General features: G+C 44.9%; 1 protein-coding gene across 1 annotated transcript in view; it reads left to right on the forward strand.

The window, feature by feature from the left end:
* Positions 1 to 13,503, forward strand: part of THBS3 (thrombospondin 3) — a 366,994-nt gene that overhangs the window by 182,519 nt on the left and 170,972 nt on the right. The window contains exons 12-15 of the mRNA XM_069650130.1: positions 639 to 749; positions 860 to 967; positions 1,417 to 1,576; positions 13,136 to 13,254. Coding sequence (XP_069506231.1) covers positions 639 to 749; positions 860 to 967; positions 1,417 to 1,576; positions 13,136 to 13,254 — 498 coding nt within the window. The remainder of the gene's footprint in view (positions 1 to 638; positions 750 to 859; positions 968 to 1,416; positions 1,577 to 13,135; positions 13,255 to 13,503) is intronic.

Below are 13,503 nucleotides of genomic sequence, written 5' to 3' on the forward strand. Positions count from 1 at the left end.
ATGTTATTTTGATTGGTATTTGTAAATCACACAGCTGCCCGAGTTCATCCATCAACCACAGCAAGTCAGTGGGAGTTGCAGCTTTATTTTTTTACAAAATGAAGTACTGCATCTGGTATATAAGGTCTAGTCCTGGGTGTCACATATGTAGCATTTCATATAAGAGATTTTGCCATTTTATTTCATGGTGCATACAATATTACAATGACACATCAGAAGGCAGGATATGGACTGTCTTGAGACCGGTGACCTCAATTGTAAAGTGCGTCAAAATGGGCTCATTGGTCGGACCTAACTGGCCTTTTCTCTTGTTTGTTTCTATCCGTTTTTTTGGAATCTGTCACTTTGTCTGAAATGGCTGTTAAAGAAACCATTAAAGAAAACTATTTGGCCCAACCAGTGACATATGTGAAGTGATCCCTTTGTTGTTCCTCATAAAATCAATGTTGTCCTTGTGAGCCGCCATGACAGCTGTGGCTGAAGGGTGCATGAGTTGAAGAAGTGGGCCACAGACCAGTAAACAGGCTGTGACTGGCGGTGAGGTACCGAAGCTTCAGCGGGGTGCACAGGCTCTCTCTGGAAGGGATGATCCATTCAGGTCATGACAGCGCCCCTCTGTTTTCTCCTCATCGTTACAGTGTAATGTGGGCTGGGCTGGGAACGGCTACGTGTGCGGACATGACACTGACATCGACGGGTACCCGGATGAGCCAATGCCATGCATTGATAACAACAAGCACTGCCGGAAGGTGAGTGACACCATGCATGCCTCCGTAACTGAGAGAAACCCACCGCTCCTTTTCTATTAGTGCTATACCACCGGCGGCCATCATAAGCCTCTTGCTGCCTCTGATTTCAGGATAACTGCCGATTCACCCCGAACTCTGGACAAGAGGACGCGGACAACGATGGCATCGGAGACCAGTGTGATGAAGATGCTGATGGGGACGGGATAAAGAATGTCGAGGTGCCCTCTCCCCTAGTAGCAACCTGATGCAGTTGGTAGATGTGTTGCCTGATAAGTATTTTGTAGAGTACATATCTGATTGTGAAGGATTTACTAAGTAGCATGTGACGGGCTGCAGGATTTAGCGCTCTGTGTGGGTATGGCTGTGATCTTTTCTTTTAGAAATCTTTGATCTCTGCATATGTAAAGGATAATGTCATGATGATTGCCAAAATGTCCATCTGACTCGGTTGGCACAACTCCACCAATCGAAATGCCTAATTTCCCTCGAGTTGCAAAATTGCGTATATGAAATCTAGATATCTGATAATAGGTCGATTTCTGAACCTATCCACACAGGCAACCTCCAGTGCATTTGGATGCAAAGGCTTAAAACTCAGGCATCCTATCTGTTCTAAGTGCCATCATGAGATGTCCTGATAAGAATCTGTGCCTCTCTTCCGTCACAGGACAACTGCCGACTCATGCCCAACAAGGACCAGCAGAACTCTGACACAGACTCCTTTGGCGATGCGTGCGATAACTGCCCCAATGTCCCGAACAATGCCCAGAAGGACACCGACACAAACGGAGAAGGGGACGCCTGCGACAATGACATTGACGGAGACGGTAAGTGACTCCCAAGGCACTGGCAGATCTCTCTGGGGAGTAGAGTTGAGGTGCTGTAGGATAGGATGTCAAGTGACATGGAGATAGGCTGAGGATTGTTGACTCCTCCTGCCCCAGATTCAGGGAAATCGTCTATGGAGGGCTCATGGATTCACAAGATGGAGAATGAGTTGGATGGATTTTATTAGATTGTAGAGGTAGGGATAAGGTGATCGATCCACACCTAGACTACAGGACTTTACGGTATAAGGTCTGACTCGCCCAAGGGGCATGCATGGATGAGCAAGTCAAGGCTACACTCTGGAGGGAAATGTGGTGGAGAAAAGATACAGGGTAGCATGCAACAACAAGCAATAAGGCAATGGCCACAAAGTATGTGTATTCAGATATACTCGTTGTGTAGCTGTAGCAGAAATGTGCATGCAGTACGTTACTAAACGTCAATAAAAGTTCAGGAAAGTACTTTAGAGTTTAGTTTGCAGTATGTTGTTGTAGGGCTTTTAGAACTTTCTGAACCCCCAATGTTATGCAATGCGATAAACACAAGAAGAAACCGTCTGGTTGTGGTACAAATTAGCTGTCAAAATGTAGGAACAAGTGGCAGTTTTGCACAGCTCGAGGCAAATGATTTGCTATGGGTGTAATCATAGTCTGTGCGACAAAGCCAGCTGATAGACCACTTTTTAGAGTGAAAAGGACCCATCAAAATCGCTGTTCAATGAAAAAGTGGAAGGGTGCGCAGACAGCGACTCCCATCCTCGAAGAATAATGGAGGGATCCTGGACGACATTGACAGGCTTGTGAGAGATGATCCAGGTGCCCAAGCTCAGTAGTTCCGCTTAATCTAACAGGCAGAACAGTCTGGCCAGTAGTGGCGCGCAAATATTTTGGCCAGTCAGAGGACCCGATTATTTTGCACACTATAATTGGCTAGAATTGTAAGCTTTCCAGCCAACCAGTTATCTAGAATGTTTTGACCACTCTGAATGGATGGATTGTCATGCATTACAACCTATCCTGGCAAAGCTTGGCCCTCACACAATTCCTATGGAAACTAGAGACAATTTCTTGGCGTGAATCAGCGTGGGTGGGACAGAATCCATTGATTCTTCTCTGCCCTCGAATATTTCTTCCACCCTGTTAGGATGGATTTTCTCTACTGTGTGTTCAGGTGTTCAGAGGTGCGGAACCACAACTAGGCAGCAGGGCTTCTCTTAAACATTTCTTGGCTCACCAAGTGGTAGCAATGGCTGAGTAGTCAAGGGCAACTATTGGGAAGGGATAAGGGTGTCACAAGATACATTATAACATTCAATAAGTGAAAATCCATGCAATGGTGCTATGAAATAAATAATAATGTATTTTCTGAGAAGGCAAGTCAAATGTTCGGGGGGGGCATTACAAGAAAGTAAGCTATTCATGAAGGACTCTTTTTAGCATTCAAAGTTAGTGACCTTACCAGCTGTGGTCACCGGCAATGTCCAATGTCGGACTGCTCCTTCGAATACCAAGTTTGGATGCCATGGCCCCAGGGGCTCCTGGGAAGCTGCACTCAATCAACTGGGAGGTAGTCGGTCATGGGAATGAATGAGAGATATGTGTTGGTTTCTGATTGGATGTGCAGGAGACTTGATGGCTGGGAGGCTAGCTCAGGGGAAATGCACTCAGCTTGATAACATGAGCATGCTGTGCAACATGAGTTTGATCCCCTTGTAAACTGGTGGAGTCCGGCAATAAGCGTGATATAAGCAACCGATAATAATAATAATGCTGCAATACCAGCCACGCTAAGTACTGCCCCAGTGTTAAAGATGGGGCTCAATAACCTAGGTCTGCGGTCAGCAGTAGATCCTGGCTGAGAAAACCTTGTATTTTTGGAAAACGAATAGGCCACAATACCAGTTCTGGTCTCTGGTTGGGCAGAAATAGTTCTCGTGGCATTAAAGAGGTTGAACACACACTGGAGAACTACGTAAGATGGTCTACGGCATAGCCTTGCTGTTTGCTGGCACGTTTCTGGTAGATGAGAGGTACAGTCAGTGTTAAGCAATTTCAGTTCTGGTTAGACTCCGAGTCCTCAGTGTCCCAACAATGCTTGTGCTTTTCCTTGGTCATTGCTATGCATTCATAAGTGTAGGTTACATAGACTTTCCATTAACAATGTTCTCTTTTTCCGGTGTGCCAGCTTTTTTGTGTCAAGTCCATGTAGGGTTGATCTGCTGGGCTTTCCATAGGAGGAAGGGATCCTTGAGGCTTGCAACCCGATGATGGCTGCCAGGTTGAGAGAACGAAGCACTGGTTCTCTGGTTCCCTCTGGGTCCTGAGAGACCAGTGTCCTCATGACCAGGAAGAGGTTCACAATCACACTGCTCTTGGCAAGACGCAGGGCAGCCGCCTCATGGTCCTCTGCGGGTCTGTGTCTTATCAGTTCCAAGAGAGACTGACAGTGTTCTCTCTAACTATCGTGTTTCATCTTTGACAAGGAAAGGATGCAGATACTGAGGTGAAACAGGAAAATTAGGAGTTGAGTGACCACTTAGTTTCCAGTCACAACAGTGCATCCTTTCAATCATTTTGTGGCCACCCAATCACTGGGGGCTGCCAGATTTAAACATTCCCAGGCTTCCACTCAGCATCTGGATTCTTATTCCCAAAGCAGAAATGGTTCTGGCCACTGCCCTCTCACTCTTTAAGGCAGGCGGAGAAAACAGCAAAACAAAAGGGGGTGATGGCTGGAAGGTTTAGAATAAATCTTAACCTCTGGCATTGATCTGGGCAACTCTCCAGAATATCTTTTTTTTAAATTTATTTTGGTTGGCTGAAAAATTCACCCTTTCAAAACGTTCTTCATTGCAACATACATTGATCAAATTAATTTTACATAATTTACATCAATTATTCAAAACTTTTCATTAGAAATGTACATAGAGATATACATAGAAAAATGATTGACAAATATTAGCAGAACAAAGATTAAAAAGAAACGGACAACCTATATCATAAAATTAATAAAATTGTCAATTAAACATAAAAGAGGGATCACGAGGCAAGATAGTTTTTATGAACTGCGTTAGAGCAATATGAATAGCAGTTCGATTGCTCGTCATTAATATACTCCATATTTCATATGAAGAGCGATTGTTATAAATTGCGAAAGTAGTGTTCGCGTATACCAATCAAAGCTGGGCAATCAACTACTATATGAGCTAATGACTCTAGTTGTTTACAGTCTTTGCAAAAACGACAACATTTTTCATTTTTCGAAATTAGACCACGTCTTGCCAAAATTTGATTTGTCTGCAAGACGTCGTTCAGAATATCCAGAATATCGTTCTTTGCCTGCCAAGCAATTAAAAAAGGGGAAAGAACATATGCAAATCAGGCTTGGACCCACCCCAAAAGGGGTAGTCCAGCCCAAACTGCTAGGTCACATCCCTTCTGCACGAGACCACAAGCATCCCCAGACATGTTTGAGCCTCGCTGTCAGGCAGAGGCCATGACAATATATTGCAAGTTCATATCTCATATATTTCACAGAAAACAAAAGCCAGCTGTCCAGGGGGGGCCCTCTCAAGTACCCAACAGGATACAGCGTGATGTGTCCCACTATAATGAAATATGGGTGTCTGCCACCAACCACTGGAGCCCATGCAGTTTACTCGCAAAAGGAACAGGGCGTATTTGGGACATGCTAACCTGAGAGACCTCTGGCCTGTCAAGGGGGAAACATTACCGAGCCGTGTTCCAGAAGAGGCTACGGGTACAGACTAATTAGGAAAATGGCAGTAAACTATTCAGGAAAAAGCAAAACGTTCAGGTGCTTCTTGCCAGAGGTGCAGTTTAGGATGTACAATCTCACGCATCTCTCACTCCAAATACCCTACCAAGAATCTTTGGATCCTCTTGACTTGGACGCCACCCTTGGATTTCTGTGTTGGCCATCACATGGAACAGGGAATCAGTCCATCAACCATTTTTTGTCTTCTTATGGAAATTTCATTTGTTTTAAGTACAACAAAAAAATATTCGATCTGGCAAGGAGGATAACTTTAATAACCTAAGTCCTATTTTCCTAATTTTGCCAGCTGGTTTTCAGGACCACATGGGGTTCATCAGTATACATTAATAGAACGATACGGAAGACTACCCCAATTACAAATTACAGCGTGTGAAATGTAAACATGAAGTAGGTTAACACAGCAAAGGAGGGGCAGCGCTTCTATGTGTTGCCATTCACTCTGCCTTCAATTAAGGGTGTGTAAAGTGGAAAATGACAGTTTGTTAAAAATAGGAATTCTGTTTGAACAATTTTCTGTTCCTACATTGATTACATAATCATCTCACAGTGTTTAGGAGAAATAGCAGCTTTTGTTTCCACAGGAACGTGGTGGGAGTCGTCTTGAAACTGTGGGACATGGCCCCCAACAGCTCTAAGGAGCACATGGATCTGCCAGAACGTTTGGCAGTGTGACTTGCTTGGGATCGATGTCATGTTACTGACTTGAAATTTCAGACAATACTTTTTTACCAAACCTTTTTTTAAATTTGGGTGGTCCCCCTCCAAACCGCCGGTTTCGGTGCGCTTCTAAACCCTCTCCAAACCCTTCCCCACTGCTTTTTACCCCTTTACCGACACCCCCAATACATTTTAATAAAAAAATAGATATTTTTTCGGTATTTCCGTTTCGGTAAAAAAGTTATTCTCTGTTTTCGATACAGTAACATCACTGGATCCCCTTGCCTGTCTATCGCTCAGCTCCATTGCCAGAAATAAGCCTCTGCTGATTCAAACACACCACACAGACAACAACATAGTGCAGCAAGCAGGGCCGCTTCTAGTGGTATAATGTTCAGAGGTGCCAGCAAGATCTTCACGAGCCGCGATTCTCTTGACCTGTTATTTGGAGTGCTTACAAAACGGCTAATGCCAAAAAACCTGGATATTTGCCTTAAAGTTTCCACTCACAGGCTTTGCTGCTGGCGTACAGTGAATTGGGTCCTGCTGCCAGCAGAGAACATTTCAGTACAGAAAACAACGTGGTGACATTTAGAGCCGCAGTCGAGAGCATTGCAGTGGCAACATGATAACCTTTCTCACGCCAATGACATTGAATATGTTGCTGTTGGGCATGTGATTACAGGACAACCATCAAAAGTTCAGGAAAGGGCTGAAGAACACTCTTTACCAACATGCATTCCCACAGTAGACCTGATCGGGCCACCTCCCTCATCCATAAAGGCCCGCAACCATCATTCATAATATACCTTGCTCAGTATGTAACATTCAGGATACCTTAAAGCGGCATTTGAGAGAGATACCCAATACTGCTGATACTAAAACAGGGACTCCCTTGTTCCACCACCCTAGGTTCTCCTCCATTGACTAGTCAAGTGTATTGACCAGCCTTGCAATCCTTTGTATATGGTTGATATGACATATCTTTTCTGTCAAGTGATTGTAGCTGGCACGTCAGCTTTCGAGCTAAATGGTGTGCCATGGTCACCTGCCAGTGAACATTTAATTGTGTCTCCTAGAGAACTAAGCGCTTCAAACAGAAGCACTGCACAATAGGACATTTAGTAGTCAGAGCCGTCCTATTGGTGGGTAGTCTGCAAAATGCGGATGATTAACAATATGGATGATAGAGGAACTGGTTGATGGAGAGGGTGATGGGAACATTAAAAGGCGATAGCACAGTGTGACAAAGGATACATGCATTGAATGTTGAGTTCTGCAGTTTACACTGGTCAAAGCTGACTACTCCACAGTTGGGGATAGGGTTGAAACTGAAATGGGAAAATTAATGTCCACGTGTGGCTCAGGGGATTCTCGTGTTGATGAATAGTATTTGTATTTATTTAAAGAACAGGGATGTCAATTTCGATCAGAAAAGACTTCCGGTGACACATTTAAGATGTCGCAAGCATTCGCTTGTGCTTTTGCAATAGCATAAAGATGAGAACAAGTGGTCAAACAGTTTATGAGGGTGTAAAAAGTTAGGACATTTGCCAGGGACAACACAAAATCAACAGAAACAAATGTATCTAAAAAAACTGGTGACATACAAAGAACATATTAACTCAGGGGCAAGTGCTTCAAACTAAAGAGGAGTATTAATTAAATATACAAAATTACATTATTAACCATCACTGCAGGCAGTGGTGGGCTCAGGTAGGGAGGATGGGGTAGAGAGCAGAGGGAGCTTCCTCTTTAGTAAGTGAAGTTTATGCAAAGCTTTGAAGAGATCCACAGTTACTCTGGCCTTGATTGTTATGGTCAGTGGGATCCAGTAGAGCTGGGAGAGTAGGGAGAAAGAGCGGAAGCAAGAGGAAGTACAGGGAGGGTATGAGACAGTGAGGTTGGGTGCAGAAAAGGATCGGAGGGAACAAGGTGGTGAGTAAACTGAGATGCAAACAAATAAGTAGTGAGGAGCGAAACCATTGATGGCTTTCTGAACAATAGAAGTAACTTGAAAAGAGAGCGGTTGTGCATGGAGAGTCAACCAGCAGGTTGTCAGTAGGTCGAAGTGGGAGTGGATCTGGGTAGGTTGTCAAGAGTGTAGGTAGCAAAGTTGAGGACGTTGGCAAGAAGGAGGAAGGAGTAAAGAGGAAGGCCAAGGAATAGACTTGCACAGTAGTGCAGTTGGCCGAGTACAAGAGTGGAGATTAGAGATTTTGTAGAGTCGTTAATAAGAAAAGGATGAATTTTCCAAATGTTGAAGAGGTTAATGTGAGCAGCAGAGGCAGTGGGAATGGGGAGTTGTTACGGTCGGAGATCACTATCAAATAGGAACCCAAGATTGCGAACCTAAACTGAGGGAGCAAGAAGGTCAGGTGTGAAGGAGATGGGAGATGGGAAGGGAGGGATGGCATTGGAAGCTGGAGAAAGATGACTTCTGAAGGGTTCAGCATGAGACAGTGATGAATTGCATTCATGAAGTTTGTAATCTGTTCCGAGTTGGCTAGGGTGAAGGAGGGAAAGGAGAAACATAGTTGAACATTCACAGCAAAAAGGTGATAGTGAAAGCCAAAGGATGAGATAAGTCTTCAAAGGGCAGAAGGATAGAGGGCGAAGAACAGATGCCCAAGAACGGATCCCTGGGTGATGGTGACGTGGAGACGGATGGGGTAAGAGGTTTGTGAGGTCCAATAGATTTATTAAAAACCATCTTCCAGGTTGGAGGCAATTCACGGAAGAGCAGATTTGTGAACCACAAGGTCCTGGTGAATGAGAAGGAAAGAGGAGCGGTCAATAGCATCACAAGCGGCAGATAGGTCCAAAAGGATGAGAATAGAGAGGGTTGGAGTGGTGAGCATTAAAGAGAAAGTTGGAGACATGCATGAGTGCAGCCTCGGTGGAGTGCCAAGTCCATTTTCCTCAAGGTACTCTTCAATAGGGGTAAGGCAGTTGCAGATTTAAAGGAGGCAGGGAAGAGTCCAGTAGAGAGAGAGGGGTTACAGAGCTCAGAGAGATAAGGGCAAGTGACTGAGACAAAGTCTTTGACTATTTGCAGAGCAAAAGGGTCAATAGGAGCACAAGATGGGTGGGCACGGCAAAGGATGGGTGCTAATTCAATAGGGTAGGGGAGAGGAGGATCGGGGAGAGAGAGGAGGGTTGTTAGAGTATCAGGAGTTTTATAGATTTTAGAGGAAGCATACTATGCAAGTCATACGCAGAATGGGAGGAGATGATGGATAGGTTCTATGCTATTTTACAGCTGTTTCTTTTTTCAATGGATTTTTTGCAGACAAAAATCCATAGAAAAAAACTCATCGAAATGTATTTTTTAAAAATGTGGGGGTCCCCACAACCCTCCATTTCCCTATGTTGTCAACCCAACCCTCTCCACAGCCCTTTTATGCCCTTACCCACCCCCATATATAATTAAATTCGTTTTTTTCAGCAAAAAATCCATTGAATAAACGACTGTGAGCAAAAGGATGGTATACAAATAGATATTGGCTAGGGAGGTGTGAGCAAAGTGTACCTCAGCAGTGTGGTGCAGTTTGCATTATGTTTTGCCACTCTACAATCAACACGGATTAACCTGGCAACCCCCAGGGACACAGAAAACAAGAGGGGAGGCAGCAACTCCTACCAAACACTATGCAAATATTGTACTAGTGAAATATGTAAAGAGCTCCACAGGGTTTCTTAAACCCTTGCCAAAGGCACCATTGCTTGGATTATGATGCTCGAAATGTGGAGACAGCAACGTATGTGTGGGTAGAGTTTTCAGTTAAAGTCAATGGATAGTCGATTTACTGATTGCCATGTTTTCCTTAAATATACTGTCCTTCTAAACACCACATTTAGTAGTGTTTGGGATGACAATATATTTAAGGGCACATACAGCGTTGATTCGTTCCTGTGCCCTGGCCTTCCCTGACAGCATTTCGAGTATCAGAATCCCATCACTAGTGCATTGGGAAAGGATTTAAGGAATCCTGCGGAGCTCTTACATATTTCAAACAATCAGACATTCACAGTAGAGCACCAATTACATTGGGCCACCTGGGAGCAAAATTACTTTAGGGCATGTATTACAGTGGGGCGGTGCCACTTACATGGTCTGAGGGCAGTCTGACTCTGGGTGTGAGGTGTGGCAGTGAAGGGCATCAGCAGCAGCAAGCTGCTGCCACCCTCTATCTTTGCCCTCCATCAGCTGTCCAGGTACGGTTGCCAGGGCCGGCCATAGCTCTGGCAGAGTCCGGTGTGATGAAACAAAATTTTATGCCCCTCCCCGTTCAAGTCGGTGTTTGTGGGATGGGAGTAGGAGGCGGGGGACCACATTTGGGGTTGCTCTGCTAAATAGAGCACTGTTGCTAAACCAGCATGGGGCAGCCGTTGAAGGGCTGCCCCATGCTGGCTTACGAGCAGCGCCCTACTGCGGGGTGCATTTCATTTCAATAGGGCACCTTCACCATGCCAGCTCGGGTAGCCCTTAAAAGACTCCCCCGAGCTGGCGTGGCAGGGGGGCTAATATGGCACCCCAGGCAACTGCCCGGGTCGCCCATGTCTAAAGGCAGCCCTGACGGCTGCCATAGGGGTTTTGTATTTGTGCGGGTCAGCCTTTATCACGTGAACAACCAGGTAAAAAACAAACCAGCAGTGCAGAATGGAGCCCGGGACTGGGTTTGGTGACAATGGAACAATGGTTTTCAGAGTTGAAATGCCTGTGTGGCTTTAGCTGATCTGGGAATTATGTTAATGTTAAAGGATATCTGTATCACGCACTATCACCACCGGAGTGGTCCCCCGGCGCTCTGGCGGATCTGTCACAAAACAATGGTAGTTTAGGCATAATAGGAGGACAAAGTTTGGAAAAGAGCAAGGGAGCTGTGAAGTATTGTTGGCAGCTTTAGTTCGGTTAACACCGTTCGCCGACCATATTGGTGTGTTATTCGGTTCTGAGTCCGTTGTGTGCTGTTTTTTGGGGGTCTGTGTGGTGTGGTTGTTGTTGCTGTGAGGTGAAGTACGTGCGGGTTTCTGAGGCTTTAAGAGGTGTGATTGTGTTTGGTTACAGTGTGAGAGGTGTGTGAGGAGTGGAGAGGTTTTTAGTAGTTTTTGGGGTTGGTTAGTATCTTTTGTAGGAGAGATGCATATTCCTATTGCATCTCCTTTGTGATTTCGAGAAGGTTGTTTCCTTTCGGTGGTTAAGTTTCAGCATGAAAAGGCTGTCTAATCTCTTTGTCATTATGCTAAGATAGCTACTTTTGTGTTTCCATCTTTGTATTTGCCTAACCCTTTTATCCCAGTTTGTCTTTACTGTAACCTAGGTTTTGGATTGATTTACTTGCGAGCTACGCCCGTGCCCTACATCCTTTCTGAGTGGGCAAGGTTGTTGGTGGTGTTGGGCCTGTATGTTAATTTTCTGTCCCCATGGGATTGTTGCTTGTGTTCTATTCCACCTTGCATCGTCTCTCTTGTTCTTGTAGGAGTTTCCCTTAGTTGGTCCTGGGTGTTGTCTGTGCCATGATATATTCTGTCAATGTGTTCTTTGTGTTTCCTTTTTGATTGTTTTAGTTGTTTGAATTTGGTTCCGAGGTGTTGAAGAGCCAGGTTTTTGGAAGTTTTCAAAATTTTAGGTGGTTTTTGATGTTTCTTATTTCTTTCGGAAGGTTGTTCCAGGTTTTTGCGGCTAGGTGGGAGAAAGAGGAGCCCCCTAGTTTTTTCTTGACGTATGGTTTTGGGTCCAGGCGAATTTCATTGCTTGATCTGAGGAGTCTTGTTGGCTGGTAGATTGTTATTTTCTTTTGTAGGAATTCTGCTCCCTGTCCACTGATTGCCCTGTGTGTTATGCACTTTGATTTGAACGTGATACAATGTTTGATTGTGAGCCAATGTAGTATTTTTAGTGCTGGAGTGATGCAGTCTCTTCTGGATAGTTTGAGGAGGAGTCTGGCTGCTGCATTTTGGATGCGTTGTAATTTCTTCAGGAGGTGTCAGCCTTGTGAAAAGTGCTTCAGAATGGGTGCACGGTTATGAGGATTGCCATAGGAAGGGGCACATTCATCAAACCAATCAGTGGTCGAAAATACTCTTCAGGTCCACGTGTCAGGGCGCGGCGGTGCTGAAGGGCCTCCCAGAGAGGGGAAGGATGCCAGGATGGAAAAGGATCTGGGTAGTGACGGGTGTGACGCCAATTTTACAAAAGAAAACATGTCCTGGGGATCTGAGAATGTCGAAAGCTGAATAGGTGTGTGAGGGTTGTGCGCAGCTGGAAATTAAGGATTAGTTGTGACCAGTGGGAGAGGGGCAAGAAACAACCCTAGGGTGGAGGTAAGGAGAGCAGGTGCACAAAGTGAGAAGCCTGGCTCCGGAGACCTCTAGATCACATGACCCCGAACCCAGAAGGAAGGTTGGAAGAGAGTTGAGTGCTACAGGGACAAGGGTTTATAGAGTTGAAAGTTGAAATGTCCACATTTCTTAAAGTGAGGCCTTACCTGATCTGAATTCTTTGTCAGGTAGCAGACATTGTGGGGGCCAGGAGTAACGTTACAGGAACACCCTTGATGACGCCAACCTTTTAGTTTCAGTATACAAGTTGTAATACTCTGTAAAACCACTAGATGGCAAACTATGCTGAGACTGAATCTACACCAGATTCAGAAACCCCAAAAATAATTATTTCCCGATTATAAATCAAAACTGAGCTTTGGACTTTTATATAACCATTTACCTTTTCTAGTATAAGTTGTGACAAAGGACGCTCAATGGTTTTAAAGGTTCACGGAACATGTGTAAAAAGAAAAGAAATGAAGCGCAAAAGGAGAATATTTCATTTGGAATGGTGCCACATCACTCACCTGATGAAGAGTCCTACACTTTTCAGAAAGCTCCACCTTTACACATGTACCCTGAAGCCTGAGGGGCTCAATTATTGCAAGGGCATTGCCACACTTCTCCATTTCAGTAAATGCCTGCCTGGGAGAGGTTTGCGGCTAGTCTGGAACAGCACAAGGCACTGACTGTAGTAAGACCAAAGCTGCCTCTAGCTGGTGATCCTGTTTGGGAGAGCTTTCTGTGTCATTAAGTCATCCCTTCTCCTCTTCTAGGTATACCCAACGTGCTGGACAACTGCCCAAAAGTGCCCAACCCTCTGCAGACAGACAGGGATGTGGATGGAGTGGGTGACGCCTGCGACAGCTGCCCAGAGACCAGCAACCCAACACAGGTAAGGGCACAGGACTATCCATCCATATGAGGTATTATGCCATTTTACAGCTGCACCAGTATCTGCTTTTCCCTTAAGTGCCACTGTCAAAGCCATATGGCAATTTGTAGCGCTCCCCTATTGACGTAATGAAACCACTCTAATGCCAGTTGTCCCAGGGATAAAATGCTAAAATGTGCATTCATTAATTAACGCCCGCTCTTTGCCAGGTTATGCTCTAGAAATCTGTAATTAAAGTTGGTAATAGAA

Source organism: Ambystoma mexicanum, chromosome 1p, assembly GCF_040938575.1.
Source record: "Ambystoma mexicanum isolate Mex_15411 chromosome 1p, UKY_AmexF1_1, whole genome shotgun sequence".
Taxonomy (NCBI): Eukaryota; Metazoa; Chordata; class Amphibia; order Caudata; family Ambystomatidae; genus Ambystoma; species Ambystoma mexicanum.